This window comes from Accipiter gentilis, chromosome W (genome assembly GCF_929443795.1).
Source record: "Accipiter gentilis chromosome W, bAccGen1.1, whole genome shotgun sequence".
NCBI lineage: Eukaryota > Metazoa > Chordata > Aves > Accipitriformes > Accipitridae > Astur > Astur gentilis.
In genome coordinates this window covers 15,760,602-15,783,753 of record NC_064918.1, presented here as the reverse complement: position 1 = coordinate 15,783,753, position 23,152 = coordinate 15,760,602, and the positions used below count along the sequence as shown (strand labels likewise).

Sequence of the window (23,152 nt, the reverse complement as noted above, 5' to 3'; positions counted from 1 at the left end):
GACAGTAAGAATGTTTGGGTGTCACTAGCTAAAGCTATTAATCAAACCTCTTTTTGTGTGTCATTGGCATTACCTGAACAGTCTGTTATTCTTATGTATTTTATTAGGTATAATGTTGCTTTTACTGTGTTTAATTAATTGTGTTCATAGATCTTTGCAAAGGGCAATACAGCAGGTGTTAAAATTTTACAAAATAGAGCAGCTCTTGATTTTCTGTTGTTGGCACAAGAACACGGGTGTGAAGATGTTGATGGGATGTGTTGCTTTAATTTAAGTGATCATTCTCAAACTATATACAAACAAATAGATTGGCTGAAGAAACATACGCAAAAGATCCAACAAGAAACTAGTTGGTTTGATGGAGTGTTACAGTCAATATTTGGCGGGATAACACCATGGCTAATGTCATTGATTAAGGAAGCCTTACGATGCTTAGGTATGTTGATATTGGTCTGTGTAATAGTCAGGATTGTGTATGGGTGCATGATGAGAGGATTCTCAAAGCTGACCAACCAAGCTCTACTCGCACAAAAAGAAAAAGGGGGAATTGTTGGGAATTGGCTTGATGAGAAAGGACATGGGTCTATAAAAAGGTTGTGCGAGCAGAGTGGTGTGTGAAGGAATGTTAGCATGGGCAGCAAGACTAGGCCTCGGCCAAAACTGCTGGTCTTGCTGATATCAGGAGAAAGATAAGGACACTGTGACCTTGGCAGAGTTTCATAGACAACTTTGAGAAACTTCCCATGAGAAAATTGCGGAACAACCATAGCTGCAAACCACAAGTGGGTGTGTTTTATTAATGAATAATCATTAGCAATGTACCAATCATAATAGGACTAGTAGGCATAACTATCGTAAGTTGTATAAATATGAGCTATCCGTGCAAATAAAGTTGAATCACTTCTATCACTCATATTGAGTCGACTTATGTGCATTCCTCCGCTGCTCGCAAATAATCTTTTATTTTAAAACTTGAATGTAGGGTTTAGGGATTATTCCGTGCGGGGCCCGGACGATAGAACGCCAATATGATGATTAAAGTCGCCACTTTATTGAGCTTAGCTGATCATTCTTACACAATTCTCTAAGATGTTTAGAAGCTTTGATTGGCTGCTGCATGCAAGCATTTGGTGTCCACGTGCACAAGCATAAGCGGTGATTGGTTACAATGATACTGTCCACGCGCATAAACATAAGATACAGTTAGTTATACTCACTCTGTCCACGTGCATAAACACAGGACATAATTGGCTGTGTTAATTAGAGCATGCAAGACTTGTCTTAGTCCAATTGGTCGAGATAAGCCTCTGAATTGACGTAGTTTGTGCCAAGTTCCCTTTATCGTGGAATGTGCACCTGTGTTTTCCTAATTGGGATCTTTCTTCTTCTATCTTCTTGTTTATTCTGTTCAAAGCCTTCTAAAGGCGTCTGGAACACTCTTGTGACCATGAGCTACTTTCAGGCCTGATAACTAAGTTCCATATAATTGAACCCTACACTTGAAGATAGCTTGAATTTTTCTTTCGGATATGCGTTAGTACAGAAAAGACTTAAAATAAAAAGAACACTCTTAAATGATGTCGTCAGCTTACTTGAGTCAGTCAGTTGCAGTACAATTTTACACTGGTTTTAAAGGGCTTATGCAGAAGGTATTTGTGTTTATTATGAATACTTTGGATCCAAATAGTCTTTAAGGGTAGGTGGTCAGAGCTCCTGCTGAAACCTTGCTTGAGGGAAGTATTTAAACAAATGTTTTTCTTGGTTAAAAGCCTGAGTTCCCCACGAGTTTTGGTAGTGCAACTCTGTGTGTGCATGCAGGGGAAAATACAGCCCTCACAAAGAGAGCATCTGCAAGCATGACTATACGTAGTTGTAATTATCCCATCTAAAATAATCTCTTTGTTCAGGAAACTTTTATGTTGTACCACCTTGAAGGACTTTTGATCTGCATCTTTTCACGTAGGGTTTGTTGGTATATTTGTACTGATTACATTTTAGTGCAGATAACAGACAGATTGAAGTATTTTCGGGGGGAGGGGGGCATCCTTGGTTCCAGCTTACGATGTGAGCCAGGTGTATGAAAATCAGAACTGACTTTTTTTTGCTCTGTCCTACACTGTGCATAGCCTGACAGCTAGAAGACTGGAAAATATGTAAAACTGGTTTAATGATGGTTTTGTCCATTATCCTGCATGGGTCGTGTCTCCCTGAAGGAATTTAGAGACCCTGCTTCAGTGCTGATCTAGGGTCTTCTCAGTCTGGGACAGAAATTGAATGACAAATTAGCAGCAGTACTATTGCATATGTATACTTTTTAAGTGCTCTTGAATCAAAATTTAACAGCATATACAATAACTACGTTTTATTCTTGCTTTTAGAAATTGTCTTTGATTATAGTGACACTTGGTAAAATCACTGTAATACTAAGAAGAGTAAGTTTTCCAAAAAGACTAGTGTCACAGTAATTCTTCTTAAGACTGTAGTTATTACTTCCATTCTTTCAGATTAGCTTACGTTTAGTCCAGGATATGCTATATACAGGAGTAACAGCTGCCTGGGGAGTGAAGAGATTTGGAGTCGGTTGAAAAGTAAACTTGGAGGATGGATACTTTTCTTATTGCTATTTATTTTGCTGCTGTTTTCTTTGTTTACTTAGAAACATAGGAATTTTCATACAGGAATAAACAAGTGTTCCAGTAACCTATCTCAAATAGTCACTAGCACCAGATGCTTCAGAAACAGATGCAAAACTTTTCCAAACCCTGGGAAAGGTGCTTATGGAGTGACCAATTCTGAGGCTTCCAATATGCTTCCAGATTGGTTTGTCCTACAGCTCTGTGACTTTTACCCCTCTCTATCTTAGGATTTTTAATGTCCTTTTTATTTTTCTGCCTTTTTCTTAAAATTTCCTTCTTTTTTTTTTCCTAAACCTTGCAGAACTTTTAAACTTATAACAGTTTATTGTCAATTAATTCTCTAGATAAGCTGTACATTATTTATAAACAATAGACATTCTCTTTTAATTTCTGTGGGTTTTTTGTATCTCCTTACTTGTGTAAGAAGAGGTGTTTGTTTAATCTTCTGTACCATTCCTTTTTTTTTTTTTTTTTTTTTCTCCCCAAACATCATATTGCTGTTCTTCGGAATATGTCCTCACCTTCAGAACAGGTGAGGTGGTTTGTTTAAAGCTGATGTTAGAGTACCTTAGAAGATAGACAGGTTTTTTATCCTGTTTTCCCATCCCAGAACATGTGGCATATAGTCAAAACTTCTCCTTTCTCTAAGTCAATCTCTAATATTTGTTGACAACATTTTGCTACAGGCTACTTCCCGAAATCAGGTTAAGGAGATAAAACCCTGTATTTTTCTCTTTTTCTACATACAATGTTCTGAGTTTTCTTGACAGTTTTAATTTAGGATCCTCTCTAAACGCTCAGTTTGTAGATGGAAGTTAAATGGAGAAGATTGCTTTTATAGTTATTTTTGTTTGATTTCTAAAGCTTGGAGATGTAGATTACCTACTTATTTTGTTGTGATGGGTTGACCCTGGCTGGACACCAAGTGCCCACCAAAGCCACTCTATCACTCCCCCTCCTCAGCTGGACAGGGGAGAGAAAATATAACAAAAGGCTTGGGGGTCGAGATAAGGACAGGAGAGATCATTCACTATTATCTTCACGGGACTCAATTTGGGAAAATTAACTCAATTTATTACAAATCAACCAGAGCAAGGTAATGAGAAATAAAATGAAATCTCAGAAGACCTTCCCTCTACCCCTCCCTTCTTCCCGGGCAAAACTTCACTCCCGGATTTCACCACCAAGCCCCCCCAGCGGCACAGGGGGACAGGGATGGGGTTTATGGTCATCACACGTTATTTTCTGCCGCTTCACCTCCTCAGGGCGAGGGCTGATCACACTCTTCCCCTGCTCCAGCGTGGGGTCCCACCCACGGGAGACAGTCCTCCACGAACTCCTCCAGCATGGGTCCTTCCCACGGGCTGCAGTTCTTCACGAACTGCTCCAGCATGGGTCCATTCCACGGTGTGCAGTCCTTCAGGAGCACACTGCTCCAGCGTGGGTCCCCCACGGGGTCACAAGTCCTGCCAGAAAACCTGCTCCGTGGGCTCCTCTCTCCACAGATCCGCAGGTCCTGCCAGGAACCTGCTCCAGCACGGGGTTCCCACGGGGTCACAGCCTCCTTCGGGAACCCACCTGCTCCAGTGTGGGGTCCTCCCCGGGCTGCAGGTGGATATCTGCTCCACCGTGGACCTCCCTGGACTGCAGGGGGACAGCCTGCCTCACCAGGGTCTTCGCCACGGGCTGCAGGGGAATCTCTGCTCTGGTGCCTGGAGCATCTCCTCCCCCTCCTTCTTCACTGACCTTGGTTTCCGCAGGCTTGTTTCTCTTACATGTTCTCACTCCTCACTCTGGCAGCTGTTTTTCTGTCCGTCCCAACTTTTTTTCCTTCTTAAAAATGTTATCACAGAGGTGTTACCACTATCACTGATTGGCTCGGCCTTGGCCGGCGGCGGGTCAGTCTCGGAGCCGGCTGGTATGGGCTCGCTCTCGAACACAGGGGAAGCTTCCAGCAGCTTCTTACAGAAGCCACCCCTGTAACCCCCCCTCCCCCGCTACCAAAACCTTGCCAGTCCCATGTCCTGGTTTCAGCTGGGATAGAGTTAACTGTCTTCCTAGTAGCAGGTACAGTGCTATGTTTTCAGTTCAGTATGTGAAGAATGTTGATAACACTGACGTTTTCAGTTGTTGCTCAGTAGTGTTTAGACTATAGTCAAGGATTTTTCAGCTTCTCATGCCCAGCCAGCGAGAAAGCTGGAGGGGCACAAGAAGTTGGGAGGGGACACAGCGAGGGCACCTGACCCAAAGTGGCCAACGGTGTATTCCATACCATGTGACGTCCCATCTAGTTTAGGAACTGGGAAGTGGGGGCGGGGGATCGCCGCTCGGGGACTGGCTGGGTGGCGGTCGGCTGGTGGTGAGCAATTGCCCTGCGCATCATTTGTACATTCCAATCCTTTTATTACTACTGTTGTCATTTTATTAGTGTTATCATTATTAGTTTCTTCTTTTCTGTTCTATTAAACCATTCTTATCTCAACCCACGAGTTTTACTTTTTTCCCCGATTTTCTCCCCCATCCCACTGGGTGGGGGGGGAGCGAGTGAGCGGCTGTGTGGTGCTTAGTTGCTGGCTGGGGTTAAACCACGACAGAGCATACATGTGGAGTCTGAAAGCTACTTTTCAGGAAAAAAGACTGTACAAAAATCAAAAGATGCAAAACTAAACACATAATGCAGAGTCCCTTGAAAACACTATTACCTTACTATAATGCATATTTGAATTAAAAAAAAAATTAAAAATCTTTTTTTTAAAAGCAAAAAAGACAAGACAGTGGAAATTATACCAAATGAAGTAAAGCTAGTTCATTTTTTTTTCCAAAACTCCAACCTAAACGAGTGTGTTAAATAAACATCCAAAAAACAGTCAGTGCTCACTGTATTAGCAGACACACAAGTTATTTCACCAAACAAATAACATATTTATTTACATGCATATTTGCAATGTGTTCTTTATAGTAGCTATGTTTTGGGAAATATTTCCCATTTGGTTTTGGTAAGGGGCTCTACTCAGTTTAACCAATAACAGGTAAGAGGAAGAAGTACAACTGAGTTTGGCAACAACAACAATGGTGTATCCTAGGAAGACTAACATGATTATATGGGGTCAAAAAAGAGCAGTTGGCTTCAGAATGTTAACATTTATGAAATACATGAATTTACTCAAAATACAAAATTAAAACAGACTATATAAAATAACTAGAAGAATGGAGAAAGTTACAGGGGTTGCTGGAAGGTTAGACATGTTAGATACTGTCGCGATAGAGACGGACACGACAAGTAATAGATCATGCAAAATGGCTACTTTATTGTTCTAACACCTTTTTATCCCCTTCTTCAGAGTATGTGTTAGTATATGATTGGCTTAGTTAGTAACTAACAATCCATGATTGGTGAGTTTGTCAGGACGGTTCTTCTTATCACTATCTTGTTTTCGTACTGGTCTTCTCGGATCTTTCCAGACTTCTCAAGGATATAGTACAAGCTGCTCAAGGTCGCGCTGTTCTCGAACTGTCAGGAATTCCATAGACTCATTGCATCCCCCGACAAGATACCTTAAAAAAATATATCAAGCAATGCACATACTCTTGGAGAAGCATGGGTTAAAACATAACTATATTCATGTAGTCTTGAAGAACAGAGCAAATTAAAGGATATTTTTTGCTTGTAAAAGTTGAAAATAAGCTTACCTGAACCAAAGGTCTTGAAAGCACCCAACTTCCAAAATACTGCTGGCTTTTTCACATATCAACATATAACATGTTTATGCCAGGAAAGAGTCCAGATCTCATTCATGTGTTTTAGAAGTGTCGCGGATGGAGTGACGCGCTTCACTCATGAGAGAGAAGTAGCAATATGTTTATTGATATAAAACATCGATTTAACAAAGTTTGATAGTAAACGCGACAGTGGGTTAACAAGATTTGATGGCAAGATTCACTTGATATTTACTGCACAGAGGACAGGGTCAGACAAAACTGTTGGGGAGATCCTCCCATTGAGGCACGAGGTTCAGAATGGATCCCCTTGCGTTCTAAACTCCTTCTCAGAGAGGAGTCTCCTAGATCCACTCCTAGTCCCAGACTTGGTCAACGGTTTAAGTCTAAAGGATTATATATGCACAATCAATCCTTTATATCACTTAGCTTTCAAAATTTAGTATGCTATTAATCACTTACTGAGAACCTGTTGCAGCAAGTAATCTCTCAACCTTGAGAGGCATCCCTACTCAAGGGAAGATCCTGGCATGTATCCCACTGCCACAGAGGAGAGCTCAACAGGCCCTGGGCTGTCCACTATTTATGGAGTAAGATAATTGACTCAGTCATATTTGCATACTGACTACAGGTGTTAGTTTCTTCCAAATTTGGCTCGAGTCAGACATTGACCGGCATTGTGGTTAGGTGGGTGCATTGCTCAAATTAGCCCGTGTCTATTGTATTATCTGTGTCCCCTGAATCTACTTTGAGCCGGATACGACTGCCACTGGTGGTTATCACTTGAGCAGGGTTATGGGAAATACAGGTCAGGTTGGGGGGGGGGGGGGGGAAGCACACCGCCACAAAGAGGAAGGAAAAGGAAAAAAAACAAAACACCACACACACACACACAAAACAAACCCTTCACAAACCACTTCTCATGATTTCATGATTGTGATCTACAGAAAAAAAAATTAAAAAAAATAAAATCCATATTTGGATCATATGGTCCTTATTTAAAAAAAAAAAAATTAAATACCAGATCTTGTATATGGTAAAAAGGCTAAGTCCTAATGTATACTAAACCAAGCAAGCAATTAAATTTAGATCAAGTTATTCCCCCCCCGGAAATTTTTTGGGACAGTTCCCCATTAAATTTTCATTTCCATTATACTTTTAAAATCAATTTTATTGCAGCCAAAGCATTGTTCATATACCTGTCCATAAAATAAACTATGATATATACACAACATTTTAAGTTACAGGGCATAAGTTTACAATTTTTAGCAGATTCTGTTTAACAAAATGGAAATTGTATAACTTTAGTTAGTACTTAGAGAAACTAAACTTCCTTATTTTGGTACAAACGTTTTGTGTCCCCCTGTATTCTAACCATACCTAAACTGGTTTAATAAACTAACATTAATGTGTAACATCTCACTGTTTTCTCTTATGTTCTGATTCTAGACAAAATTTTTCATATGCTTCTTCAATTTCTGGATCCATCTTGTCATCAAGGTCATGAAAATACCTAAAAAAAATAATAATCAGATTTATGTACAGATTTTCAGAAACAGTAAATAGGTGAAATATTTATGTAGATGTCAAGAATAAAACAGAGCTTTATAAATAGTAGTTAACTATGACATTTACTAAAAGGGGATGAAGAAGAAAAAAGTATGGGTACTAGGAAAACAAACAGAAACCTCAAAGCAGCATAGATATGTACAAATTGCTACAGTGTTTGTCACCATTTTAGATCATCTTATGCTGTCCACAGGTTGAGACAGAAATAGTTTCCAAGATGATAGAAAAATGCAATACAAGCTTTCAAAAATTTAATAATGCATTTGCACTGATGTATTTACAAAAAACATAATTAACATCATACTAGCATATTTTTGGTTGGTTAACATCCTAGTTCAAATACTGCATCAGCCATCTTGGTTGCACACTAGTCAGAAAAATATATTTATATAGAAAACCTGTATTCCTATTTGTTGATAGATGAAAGAAGGCAACCTTAATTCACCTCCCTTTTGCATCTGCATTATATTACCTTCTATTACATGGTAACCAGTCTTTCAGAAATGATCTGTCTCATTTAGGTAAGAGAAAAGACTGGATCCCACTAATGATAATCAATATTGCACAGAATGGAGACTACTACAGAGTTTCAAAATAAAGCTGGGAAGTGATGGAGATCACTTAACAGCTTGCTTTCTCCTCACAGTTATTAGGAAGTAACTTGAGTGTTCCTTGTTTTCGCTAGGTCCAACTGGAGCATTCATCACCATAAACTAGGACAATGGAGTTGTAACTTGAACATGATAGTGTATATAATTCTAAACAGTCTTAAAAAAGTCAGCAGCTATTGACTCTCAGAAAGTGTGCATTAGTTTCAGGTGCCCAGTTTATCATCTTCTGTGCCTTAGTTCCAAACAAGGGAATTGGCATACGCATTAAAGAAACAGTCTACACATTTTATTTGTTCCTCCTTTCCTGTAGAAGTATAGACTTGAGAAGGAACTCAACATAGAACCCTTCTCCCTGATGTCAGTCATGAGAAATAGCTGACAGAGGATCAGGATAGATTTGTCTAAGCTCTTCTTAAGCCTCCAACAAAGAAGGTTCCACAGTCACCTTGTGTGAAGGTTGACTCACAATCTTCTACATGTCACTCTTCAGATTTGCTGTGTTTAACTGCTGTTTGTCTCCATTTTGTATTTAATTTGTTCTAAGCACAGCAGTTCATGAGGGTAGTTTTTTTCCACAGTATGAGCTTGTTGATTTCTGATGACACCTGATTTATCTTCCAAAGTTCCTGCAACTCCCCTCAACTAGGTGCCATCTAGAAGTTTTCTAATTTACTAACAAAAATATCAATCCAGACCAGCACTTTTATCACACATAAACACAACACTGAAAATGTTTTTGGGTATTAAATCATGACCTGAAAGTCCTCCTTCAACCAGATGAGTACAAAGCTCAGAGCAATTTTTTTTAAACTGTATTTCTTTCACTGGTTTCCTATCAAATTCTTATAAACCAGTATCAGAAAGTCAGACTATATTCCCATCTATTGCTTCCCCTTTTGCCATTAGGTTGCTTTTCTTGTTCTACAGGAATACTGAATAGCCATTTAATTGAGAGACTACTACTTATCCTGAGGAGAGAAACTTAACCACCTCCCTCAAAGACACTGAAAATTTTTTAATTATCTCTAGCTAGGATGTGTATGCACATCAGTCAAATTAATTCAGGTTGCCTCACTACCAACACTTGAAGGTCTGGTGCTTCATTTTGCTTGTAAATTTATTTTTTTTAAGTGCAGAAGAGAGAATGTTTGCACGTGTGCAAAAATATCTGAAATGTAATTGCCCTACTCAGTTGGATAAATATAAAGTCTGTTTCAAACTTATGTGATTGATTACAAACCAACTTACACTTGAACAAATACATAGCTTCCATTGTAGGGCTAAATAATATTATTTAGTTTCAGGTTTTGTCAAGATTTGATTCCTAAGTCTGCAGTAAAAATAGCTAGTGTTAAAAACCCCCAACTATCACTCAAAAAGAAAACATACTGATCTCCAGGTCCCGATAAATCTGTTCCATTTTCTTCATAATCTGGAAACAAATCCTCTCTTTCAAGCAGCTCTTGGTATTTTTCTTGGTAATCTGGCATAGTAAAAATGAGACCAAGTAATATATGACTAGTCATCTAAATTAACATACATCTATACAGTTTGAAAATAGCCTATTTAATGAAACCATAAATGGCATAAAACATATTCTAGAAAAAACTCCTGCTACAGTGTTTTCTCAGGACATCAATCAACCTCTAAGAATGATACCTATCTTCCCAGAGAACTGTAAGGTAGTCACAGATGTCTTTACCTCAAATGATGTCATGCCATGTTGCACTCAGATTATAGAAAACAAAGAAACCAAGGAAGAAACAAACCCTTTTGCTACTAACAACGGACAAACAAAAGATGAAGATTTCTGGCTTCCTGGAGAGACCAAGTGCTGAGGACTATGGTGCAAATTCTTCTGAACTATATGAACTCAAATGCACATTCTCCATCTCAAACATTTACCTTCTTTTAATACAGAATAAGGCATGTGTTATACAAAGCCAGGAATTCAGACGTAATTTTCTCTTTTAAGTTGTACGAGTTTCAGATATTTTAAGAACAACTTTTTATGTACTTCAACAGGACATAAAATTAAGTACAACTTTTTAAAGAAGACTGAGAAGACAGGTATACTAAGCTTGTGATGTACCTGGATCTGCTGCAGTGAAAGGAACGCCATCAGAAGTGTAAAATGTTGGTTCATTCTAAGAATAAAGTTATACAGTAAGTTATATGTGTTCAGAGAGGCAGCTGTTTGTAGCTTTCAGCAATGTGACTGTCTACGAATCAAGTTAAATTCACATTTAATTAAGGAACTGAAGTGTCAGTACATTCTTACCATAAAATAGTTTGGGTCATTTTCAGGGGTAGCTTCTGTATGTGGAGAAGTTCCATGAACTCTACCCCAGTTACTTGATCGTAGTTCTACTAGTTTCAGAAGCATATGCTTTACATCTCTGAAATAAACAGAAGCTCCACAAAAGTTAGAGTGTTTTATGCTAAGCAATAATTGGGCTATATCTTGCATATACTAGATAGCTAAATCTCAAAAAAAGCTCAAAAAAGGACAAAATTTGGTCCAGTCTGCAGATAATTTTGAGTTAGGGGGTTTTTCTCCCTGCAAGTCTAGATGCTTTGTGTATCCCTCTCAATTATTAAACACTCTCTCCGCTTCCTCTGTGGTAAAGTAAGGTGTCCATATGAAATAGAAATTGCTATAGTTTTTAAATCAAGATACCAAACCTGCAGCACAAGTTGAGGAACAAATCCTTTTCTTATAAAAGGATAGTACTGAGGAAAACAGGGGTGATCTTCAAATTGTATTTTAATCATCTAATTTATGCTCCTAACTTTAGCCCTCTAAATCACATTGAAATTCTGTAGTCAACAGTGAAAAGTAATGTCTCCAATACATTAGATGCCACCACCCATTTAATCCCTAAAATAAGAGAAATTGCTTTCTTTTAAGCAAGTCCATGGAGAAAAGTTCAGTGAGTCTCATTAAGGGAAAAAAAAATAAATTAAAAATACCTTCAGTTGTTTCCTCTATTAAAAGAGGTTCATGCTTCTCTGTCTTTGAAGCCTTGGGCTTGTGCTATCTATTTTCTCTGGTTCCTTAAGCAAGATTTTCCTCATCCTCCCTGGGAGGCAGCTAAATTACAACCAACAGATGCTACCAGCTACCTGCTGTCCTCCCTCCATATGGGAAGAGATCAGGTCACAGTGTTTGAACCCTCTATAGGTTTTTAGTAAGCTTGCAAGAATGAGAATGAAATACAGCAGAATAAGATAACCTCATGCATGCAGTTGATTGCAAATTGAGAAGCAGAATAAATTAGCCAACTACTCAATCTTTTCCAGCCTGTAGTAAGAACCTGCCAAAAAGGTCCATTTTCCAGGAAAAAAAAAAAAAAAAGATTATTCCATTTTGCCCTTACATTTATAGTGATTTGTATACTATATTTAATGCTGTTAAATTCAGATTTAAAAAGTATAAACTATGAGATATTGCCACTATTCTATTTATACATGCTTTTAGAGCCTAAAGCACTTAAGGGAGATTTCAACACCTAAAGGGTTAAACAAACTACCACACACCACCATCTCATTAAGTGGAAGATGCATCTCTAGCAAAAGATAAAGAAAACCAAAAATTAAACAAACACACGCACCCCCAACTGAAAATTACTTTTTGTTACATGGGAAGTGACCCAAATATCACTTTACTTATCATAAATGAAAATTTTTAAGGTAATGTTTTGGCCTGTTCATTATTCTTGAAGATTTTTAAGGTGTTCTGTTTTGTATAAAAACAGAACACTGCACATAAATTTATCTTCTCACCTGCTACAGTTTGCATCCAACACAACATTTTCAATTCTCTGAATCATTTCCTCCATATCATTCTTTCCTTTTTCTTTCCAGGCATCTTCTAAAACTGAGCCTGTCAACTAAAGACAAGGGATTAATAATTTTATTTTTTTTAAAAAGCAAATTATAAAACTTCAAGAAACTGTCAACAGAAGAGATTCTGTAACAATCCCTAACATTTAGATGCATTGTGTGACTACCTGAGGGTTGAAGGTCCCAATCTCCTACATCTTTTTACTAAACAGATTAATGGACCTTGTAAATAGTTTATTTTAGACTACAGACAATATGGTAACTCTGTCCAATGTTTATGTTGCCTAGAAGTTCATAGCCACTTCCCTCCTTTCAGTCTTGAAACACGATTTTGAAACAACTCTCCAGCGATTTAATTACACTGTGAAACAGGTGCATTACAACAAAACGTAGACATGTAACCTTTTTTTTTTTTTTAATATTGCAGTGATTTCTTGTGAAAAATCATCACACTTCTTCATCTTTCTGAAGTTGTGCATCAGTGGGACACAGAGATTGCATTTAACCATACTGTTCCTTGGGTCACATTGACACAGAAATATTGCAACATTCTGAATCCTGTTTGAAAGGACTAACAGCATTTATTAGATCTTAATTGCTTTAAGTATGTGCTATGAAAAAAAGAGACCATATTTTTGCAGATAATGCCACACACTTACCCGAGAATAACAATAGTTTAAGTAAGCTTTAGAAAGACTTCAGTCAACATACCTAGCATCAGACATGCCAGAGAATTTCATCTGGGCATATATAAGAGGAGCCAAGAATTATCTGACCAAGCCAGCCTGAAACTTAAGCTGCTGCTGAGAGAGCTTTAGCAGCAGACAGTCTAGAACTGCTGTGGATGAAAGCCTTTTCTGTTAAGAATAGGTACTTCATTGCCCAATAACTGAACAGTAAGACATAAGAGTTAAACTAGGAAAAATTAGTTTGTCACTAAGGTGAGAGTTAATAGCAATTCCTGATCTACTCATGTCCTGGTTTCAGCTGGGATAGAGTTAATTGTCTTCCTAGCAGCTGGTACAGTGCTAGGTTTTTGAGTTAGGTATGAGAAGAATGTTGATAACACACCGATGTTTTCAGTTGTTGCTAAGTAGCATTTAGACTAAAGTCAAGGATTTCTCAGCTTCTCATGCCCAGCCAGCGAGAAAGCTGGAGGGGCACAAGAAGTTGGCACAGGACACAGCCAGGACACCTGACCCAAACTGGCCAACGGGGTATTCCATACCATGTGACATCATGTCTAGTATATAAACTGGGGGGAGTGGGGGTGGGGGGATCGCCACTCAGGGACTAACTGGGTGCCGATCAGTGGATGGTGAGCAATTGCATTGTGCATCATTTGTATATTCCAATCCTTTCATTATTGCTGTTGTTGTTTTATTAGTGTTATCATCATCATTATTAGTTTCTTCTTTTCTGTTCTATTAAACTGTTCTTATCTCAACCCACGAGTTTTACTTCTTTTCCTGATTCTCTCCCCCACCCCACTGGGTGGGGGGGAAGTGAGTGAGCAGCTGTGTGGTGCTTATTTGCTGGCTGGGGTTAAACCATGACAACTCAGCATAAATATTACCTGATCCAAAAATGCTTGGAATGGCATCTGATGATACAAAGGAATAAAACGCAAAGATAAAAGCAAGCATCTTGGTCAGCACTTGTTTCACATTCCCAGTTTTCTACTGTGGTCCTGCCTTGATACTAGGTAATTAGATAACAGCACCAAGAAGGTTTAATTAAAAATAAATATATTGCAAAGCAAATAGGTGAAAACCCTGTATCTATCACTATATTAAATGGAAAGGACAACAGGAGACATTTATTGCTTCAGTAGTGAAACCAAGGTTTCATGAGGTAGCCCTGTCTAGCTACAGATACACTCCAACATTTGTAGATACTTCGAGACATCAGAAAACACTTGCATTAAAAAAAAACAACCAACCCCAAACAAAAAATACACCCACAAAAAAAAACCAAAACAAAAACCCCACAAAACTGTCTTTTATTCTGGAATGGACAGTGAAGCCAAATAAATATTTCTGTGAATATTCACAGAAATAGTGAGCCCTCCATCTTCTTTGGGGAACAATCAGAAAACACAGCAGCACTGGAAAGTTTCCCAATTTGTGTACTGTCTTTTTGAAAGGTCCTTCAGTGGGCCTTGCCTCAGGGAAGCACTTTCAACATAAGGATTGACCACAGGAGTGAATATGCTTGTTGAACACAACCTCACACTTGCTGTGAAGCAATCTGCTTAAACATCCAAACTTCATTTGAAGGGCTTAAATTGGAGGATGTAAAACCTCTCTTCCCTATTCACCATATCAAAAGAAGTTCCCAGAATTGGAATTTAAGATAGAAGAGTCTGAAAAAAAATTATAGTAGGAGGAAGAATGAGGAAAACCAAACCAACCAACCACAAAAAAAAAAAAAACAACAGAAAAAAACCTCCACAAAAATACTGTTTAGCTTTTGACCTTCATTCCTAAAATAAGCTGTCTTCCCAACTACAAGTATAACCATGGCTTGTGAAGATAAAAGTTTCTCCCTGCATAAAGCTTAATAATTTTTTTCCTAAGTAAAATTTAAGAGCAAAGAGGCTTGTCTTCATCGTGAAAGAGAAATATATTTCTACATTAGTAATGATGCAGACAATACAGTAGGAAATAACTGATATGAAGAACATTTTGCCACAAAAAAAAAGAAACAAACCTCAAGCGATAAACCCTAACTGCCAAGTGTTCTTCAGAACAGAGAATGTACCCAAAACCCCACATTCATTCAAGTTGGTTACAGTTTTCTCCCACACCAGAAGTGGCAAAGAGAGCGCTAAAGGGACTGCTTACTCCTTTGCACCTTGGCTTCAGTTCTACTGCTCTTATATGTACACAAATGGCCTTGCATTTTACTTTTAGAGTAGTATGTTACTTTTTTTTTGTTTGTTTGCTCAATTTCATAATGGTACTACAAAAAAAAAAAAAAAGTACAGCTTGCTCCACTAATGATGTAATGCATAAAACCCCATAAATATTTCCTCATTTGCAGTTGTTTCCTCCACTGCTCCCAAAGGTATGAAGGTACATCCATTGTCTCAAAAAGAAACATAATGAATGCTCCCTGCATACATTTCCTTGTCTAGTAGGGCAAAGCCTCTCCACTTTCTCTTCCCAATCTTCAAGCACTTCATTTAGATATGCAAAAATTCTCATCTTTCTGACAAGAAATACTTTCATAAGACACTGTCACCTACACTTTATGTGTTCCAGAAGCACAACCCACTGACTTTATGCATTGCTCATTTCTCTTTTGAGGCATCCAATTAAAGCATTTGCAGGGCATGGAAGCATATGAGCTGGACATCCAAGAATGACGGACAGTTGCTTAACTCCAATAATGTTCATACTGATTAAGAGACAAAACACTCCCTTCCCCTCCTTTTACCTAATAAATTCTGAATTTCTAATTACCCATAATTAGAAACCTCTCCATATTACTTCATTTAATTAGAGCTGTTAACCACATACTATAGCACTGACCTACAGAAGGAATTGTGTGATGTGGCTACCTCTGTTAGCCTGAATCTTGAATCTGTGGCCCAGGAATCCATTCTAGCCTGTGGCACAAAAAAATAGGCTTTCACTTGATTTTTTTTCTCCCCCCCACCAGTTCACCATCAGCTGTCATGTACTCTATTTTTACTTATCCCAGATGAAAAAAATCTCAAGAAGAAAAAAAAAAAAGATCTTAGTATTTGCATTTAAAATATATTATGATCTACATATAATTATATAAACAAGTAGTGCTCATGAGCTTCCCTCTTTCATTCAGGACTATGATGATATATTTTTTAAAAAAACCAACTTTTTTTTTTTTTCCTTCTTTTAAAACTACTGTCTCACCTTCAGCAGTTTCACTGCACACATCAAATTATTATCCACAGGATTAGAGAAGAGCGCATTTAGTAATTGCCGAAGGCCTTCTTGAAGAATTTCTGCTCGCGTTACCTGTCCCTTTGTTCCTTTAATCTGCAAAATATATTTAAAAAACCAAAACCAAACCATATTTAAAAGACTTAAGTTTTAGAAATTAATTTAGTCACATTTTCTCTCTCAAATGCTGTATGATTTGGTTTGTGATTAACATAGTTGAACTCTTCAGTTGGAAGAATATGCCAAATACCGTAACTATTCTAGAACACAGACTTTGAGTAGTATCCTTACTATTCTGACATATACATAACAATGCTTGTCTAGCATTTTGTTTCCTTGCTAATAAATTGCTAAGAAAAGCTGCAAAATGCCTGGCAAGTGGTCCACATCATCCCAAATTCTCAGAATCCTATGCTCTTCCCCATCCTACATTATACATTCTCTACAGCTGTAGAGTAGCTTACTTCTTCTAGAAGGCACTCTTTATATATTTAAAAATTATAGAAAATGGTTTAAAAATAAATGGTGTACTCCAAACTGGGCAACTCCTCCTCCCCCAAATCCTTTGGAAAGCTTCCTTTTTACTTCTAGCAAGTGAAAATTAGATTTCAAGGCCCACTTATGAACAAAAATGGAAGAGTCAGAGAGTTTTCTTTCCTCATGCCAGCAGAACATTTTTATAGTGCCTGCTTAAATCAAATCCTTGAAATAATCCAGTGAAAAATATATTTTTAAGGACACTACAGCAGTCAGTGAACTTATTGAACTCACAGGTATAAGAGTCAAAGAATTTTTATGTGTACATACACTTTTCTGTACATATCAGATACAAAAAACTGATTTAAATACAAGATTTCAGGCTTCATGCATAAGTCAAGGACTCAACCTTCAGAAGAAATCTCTTTAAAGGTCTGCATTTTTAATTGCTCATTTTGAAGATTCCCATACTTCCTCAAGCATTTGATGGGTTATTGATCCTGACCTGCTTCTGCTAGGTTGTAACATTTCCTATGTTGGTTAAGTGTAGTAATCTGGTGAGTTTACCAGACAAAAGAAAATACCAAAAGCTTCATTCCAAAGGTGGTTTATGGTTGGTTCTTTTTATGAATTCTTACACTTTTTTTTTAATCTTTATACATTTCTCTTCTGATGATCTTGTCTTTTTTTGTTTGTCTGTTTCTTGGACACACATTATAATGAAACTGTTCTAAAGTTCTTCTACTTTATTCCCCTCTCCCTTTAAAAAAACAAAACAAACCAAAAACCACACACCTCAAATTATATTCCATTTTAGTGTTTACCTAAACACAACAAAAGTTAATGAAGAACCATCTGACACAACTTTCTTCTTACCTCTAGGTTAAGGTAAAGTTCAGCTAAGAACAACACAAAGGCATGAAATTGTTTTCGAGTAGTCTCATCTCCTTTGGCAGCTTCATCTCTGTTTTCATATTCTGTTCGACACCTGAAAACATTAAACCAAAAATCATATAATCTGTAGACATCCCAACATATGTAATGTTACTTATTTAGTAGAATGCTAAGAACTTATTCACTGCATTAAAACTGTTAAATGCTGAATGCTAGGAAGTATGATTTGTGAAGGAAGTGAGAGGACTTCGCAAAGACAATGTGGATTTTTGTCCTCTAGATGAATACATATGACTACATGATTGTGTTTTCAAGCACTGAAATATCCGAGACAGCAAAATGAAATAGAGCAAATTGCAACATGTAAAAGACAGTTACACAATTTATATAATAGAATATGGGTCCAGGAAGTTTAACATAGGCAGCCAAACATCAACAGAAATAAAAAGTAGGTATACTCTGAAAGACATTTTCCCCCTTTCAGGGTGCTGCCCACATTGTCTTAGATGCCTTTACACTTATTCGATAAATACTTTATCCTACCATTTTAAGTGACAGCAATGCATAATTTAAATATAAATGCAAATGCTGAGGATTAAGATAACATGGCAGTGAGGTAATTTTCTAGTATTCAACAACGGTGTCAAAAATATACACATTTACATAGCAGTTCAAAAACAAATTAAAAAATATTTGAAATAAAAAGGAAAGCAAGACAACCTCCAATGTATTCTCAATGGTTATGTAATAGATTAAGAAATACCTGAGAAACTGAAAAATCTAAGGAGTTGAAATAAAAAATTTGAAGTAGAAACTTGGGCTGAGAAACAGGAGTTCTCTGTATTCATATTGTTAGCTTGTTTATCTCCCTCTTCCTTTCCCCCCCAATTCCATCCATATTAGCAATAAAAACATAAGCAACTTTAAATTTATGGCTTCAGGGTGCTAAAAGGAATATTATCTATTGGGTTGGCTTTAAAACCAGGAATCAGATAATCCAACATTAACAGGGATTTCCTTCATGGTATTGTTCAAGTAACAAACATAGTTAAAAAAAACCAAAACAAAACCACACAAAATAAAAGTGATAATTTTGAAGGCAAAAAGGCTCAGAAATTCAGCTTCTCCATAAGGTACTGCTCCCGATTAACAGCAATGCATTTTGATTATCTTTTAAGTTTATCATGCTTTTGCTCCTAAACATAGGTAGACTAAGTGAAACTTATTTTAAAATAAGAAGCAAGTCTGAAGCTTAGAAAACCAAAAGTCCCTAAAGAAAAAAGGCTAATTTCTAAAGAATTCTGAAGTGTACTACTCCTTCAAATGTCATACAGTAAAATTTAAAAAGAAAATACATCCATTTAAAAAATGTTGCATCTTTGTCAACTATGAAGTCTAATCATTATTAAACCGTAAGCCCCCAAATTCTGTAGTAACTGAAAATTGAAGAAATTTATCCTTCTGGATTTTATGCATCTACTTCATAGGTGTAAAGTCAGTTAGCCAATCAATGAATAAACCTTACAGAGCAACTCCAGCCAGAAAAGTAATTAAAGAAAAAACACAATTAAATAAGTCCTGGCAAGAGTCAAAGGACAAGTACAGTACATATATGTGCATTTAGTATACTTTTAAAGTTGACTAGCTTTCAAATTTACCCTGTAATTCAGTATCAGCCTAATATACTTGGTTCAAAAGAGCCTACAGAACCCCAAATTGAGTCCTATTTCCATATTAAAAAATATAAAAATATTTTAAAATATATGTATTTGATATCCAGTACATACCTGCGCTTTAATAATCCTCAATCTAAACTTCTATTTTAAATATATACCTCTTTGCATGCTATGTTAAGAGTTACATACAAAAGAGGAAGACACTTAACCTGAGAAAGTAAGGGGCTTAAAATGACATGCTGATACTGACCTTTGAAGTAACAACTGTCGGAAGTTCCCACTTTGCGGACTAATGGTTAGATGGTGAGATAGATAGTTACACAACCGTGCTCCCATGTAGGAAAAATTTGGGACAGATGTGGCCTTCCAAAATAAAAGTGGAAAAATAAATTAGTCATAAAAGCCATGATTAGTTTATCAGGAAATATCTTTAAAAGCTTTTTGGAAAACTGTGTTTAACAACAGTTGACTAGACAGTTGAAGAGCAGAAGATTAATAATTACTATTTCTACTGTTACTTTCTGTAATCTCATCAACACTTTGCTATATGCATTTCAGCACTTAAAAGTTCATTATACTGTGATTTTGTGGCTTTAAGAAAAACAACCACCATTATGCCATGTGACCTCGATTCTACTTCTCCATTGTGACCTACACCAAAGAGTGTCTGAAAGTCACTTACAAACTGTTTATACAAAAAAAAAAAGAAGAAGAAAAAAATCAACAGTGGACATTAAGACACTTTTTCAAGGACATGCACTCTCTCAAGGAGCAATGAGTGCATTAAAACAAAATAAATAAATAAATCACCTTCATTCAGTCTAAGTGCTTTTTATCCCAAAATCTATTTTTGGCAATAGCAAATGCCCAGGGAAAGAGCACAAGAACATGACAAGTAAAGATAAATACTTTCTCCTGTACATGCTCCAACAAACTGCAGAATAGCAAACTCCTGATTCAGATATTAAAACTCTATCATTACAGTTAATAGCTCTTGATGGGTCCTTTTTTCTAAAGCAAATACTGTTACCATTGAACATTTATACTTTTATCATCTAAAAACAGGTGGTGGCAATGAAATTCCACAACATAAGTTACACACTGTCTGAAAAATATTTTGCTTTAAATCTGATACTTGAAAATTCCAAGAGGTGGAAAAAGTAATTGGGAATTCATTAGTGTCTACATTCAATCTCTCTTAGGACTTAAAGCAGAACATCCCCTTATTTTGGCAGTTTATTACTGTTCATTTGTTTTGAACTCTCTTCTAATAAGACTTGAATTTGAGATTATTTCTCAAATACAGCTTCAGGGAAAAGAGGCTCTGGTCTAAGTAACTCAATCAGCTCTGCCAAAAAAAACCCAGAGATACTAAGAATTCATTAAACTTATCCTTTGGCTTTATCATCTTTGAACATTCCCTTTACATCTTGATCATCTATCAGTGCTATAGATGTGCTTGCATGCTTCTGCTTCTAACATGTTTGAAAAAAGCATCTTGCTGTTAGCATGTCAATGCATTATAGCTAGTTACCTCCTACAGGCAGAGGAAAATATACACTCAATGTAACTGTTCTATGTGCATAATGTTGCTGGAAAGAACTGAGGTATCTTTGGAAGATACAACAAATTTAAATTATTAAGATAGCCAAATCGACTTCAGTTTCCAGTAAAGAGGCACGTGAAATAGCTAATGAGCTTTTTGGTGCTTTGGTTCAATCAGTTGCTTGGACTAGAAGAGGTGTCCCCCTTTTAATAAGGCAAAATACATCACTTAAATTACACTTCTCTTTCCTAAAACAAAACAAAACAAGCCGACCAAAACCCACCACAAAACAAAACAAACCTACAAAAAAACCCACCAAAACACCACACAACCAAAACCCATAACTTCTTCAAACCTCATCTGTGTTTTTCTAAACCATTATCTTCCCAATTAGCTGGTCTGTATTTGTGGTTGCATCATATACTGAAACAATTCAATTTGGGGTATTATGACCTGGTATAGTACACAGAGACCAAAGAAAACCACCTCATATCATCTTAATAACCAATCATTATAGTGCAATAATGCCTTCCCTGAATTATTGTTGTTTGGTAATCCCATCTTATTTCCAACTCAAAAAAAGTCACAATCTAAGCATGAAGGCTAGTCTACCAATACATATCTTGAGAAATTTTAGTTGCTGTAACAGCAACAATCCACTGTATTAACTAGACAACAGTCAAGATTCTTAACCCATGAAGTCAGAGTGTTCAGCTTTTGGAAAACAAGAGAACTGGCACTTCACCCTGTTGAGACATAAATGGATTAGGAAGAACGGGGGAAGTAGATAATTAATTCTTATAGACAGGCTAAGATACCCAATACCCAGATGAAGGAAAGACTGTACAGGACTTGGGTTTCTTTCATTTTAGCCTTTTTCCTTCACAAATCTAACATCTGTAAATCTGCTCAAACATCACTGAAGCAGATGCTTATAAACACACTTCAGCAATTTTAATTGAAGTTTTGTGATAAACCAGGATGAGGAAACAAATACTTGAGCAGAAGCTCAAGACAGAAGAATTAATAAGCATAGTTGACTGACACTCAAACACTATCATATCCCTGACATACAACAAAGCTAAAATCATATGCTTTTGGATACTAGAACAGCATTTTGCACTGAGCTAAGTTTTATTTTTCATATAAAACTGTTATATTTCAGACTGATAACACTCAATGCTTCTCAGTTAAGGAAGGCACAGCCAACCCTAACATTGGACTTGTTTTAAATAGGGGGAGAGAAGAGGCAACATTAAAAGACTTCCATTAAATGAGAGTCAATTTATTTAACATATATGAAGTTATAAATAGGATAAATTCATCTTTTTTTCTTCCAATGAAGTTATATGGAATATTTTCATCTTTTATTAACTATTCTCCATGTGTCCAAATAAAGGATGGGAAAATGCTGCTGCCAAACACAGCACAGGTAATCTTAACGTCTAACTAAACTGTTCTGAATTAAATGTGCATCAATTCTGTATTATAATAAGAAACTTAATACTCTACAGTTCTGTACAATGACCAACCATTTACACAGCTTCTACATACCCCAGATTATTTCACAGTAAAAAAATTCTGCAAGTATCTGCACTTAAAAGGTAAATAAAGTTTACATTCTTCAAGGTAGAATTTGAAAGCAACTCAGGAAAGCGAGAGAGACCCAATGTAATAAATAGCAAGCACAAGTGTGACTTCATTCTCTGCAGCAAGCCCAGAAGACCGTAACAGCAGCTCATTTGCTTAGCAACACAGATTAAGCTGTTCTTTCCAATGGCTCCCCCAATTAGTACAGAGTTCAGTTCAAGGTCTCTGTCCTCATTTCCATGCCCATCAATGGGACTGGACCTAGTTACCAGCAGACTAGCTTTCCTTTTTTCCAATTATGCTGTTCTGAAATAGGTATAATTTCAAATGAATAACAAAGCCTGTCAGTAAAAGAGCATTTTCCAATGTGACGTGTACAGTAGGTATAATTTTTTTTAAAATACCAAGGAATGAAAAATATCTAAGTATTATGAAGAATTTTTTTGTAGGATAGAATAAAAATGTACAACTGACATTGCTTAAGAGTTTCTTCAGTCTCTACTATATAAAACCAGCAATTCAAATATAACTCCTTTAATTAACTGCTGTAATTTCAGCTCTAGTATGTGACCCAGAAGATTCAAATACACAGCAAAGGAAACAGAGTAAGTAGGGGAAATTTATCAACTACCTAAGTATCCCACACTTGAGCTATCATTTC

At 36.9% G+C, this 23,152-nt stretch overlaps 2 protein-coding genes across 5 annotated transcripts in view; one reads left to right on the top strand and one right to left on the bottom strand.

The window, feature by feature from the left end:
- The window catches only part of LOC126035320 (uncharacterized), a 245,625-nt gene that overhangs the window by 174,001 nt on the left and 48,472 nt on the right, over window positions 1–23,152 (top strand). The window lies entirely within an intron of this gene.
- The window catches only part of LOC126035295 (polyadenylate-binding protein-interacting protein 1-like), a 32,827-nt gene continuing 15,597 nt past the window's right edge, over window positions 5,923–23,152 (bottom strand). For 2 of the 3 annotated variants that reach the window (XM_049793732.1, XM_049793733.1), the window contains 8 exons: window positions 19,606–19,718; window positions 17,662–17,773; window positions 16,279–16,404; window positions 12,320–12,426; window positions 10,815–10,932; window positions 10,626–10,680; window positions 9,923–10,016; window positions 5,923–7,866 (listed from right to left, as the gene is read on the bottom strand). In XM_049793732.1, the coding sequence (XP_049649689.1) occupies window positions 7,773–7,866; window positions 9,923–10,016; window positions 10,626–10,680; window positions 10,815–10,932; window positions 12,320–12,426; window positions 16,279–16,404; window positions 17,662–17,773; window positions 19,606–19,718 (819 nt within the window). In that variant the 3' untranslated portion in view covers window positions 5,923–7,772. The remainder of the gene's footprint in view (window positions 7,867–9,922; window positions 10,017–10,625; window positions 10,681–10,814; window positions 10,933–12,319; window positions 12,427–16,278; window positions 16,405–17,661; window positions 17,774–19,605; window positions 19,719–23,152) is intronic. The other variant, XR_007504893.1, reaches the window with a different exon arrangement.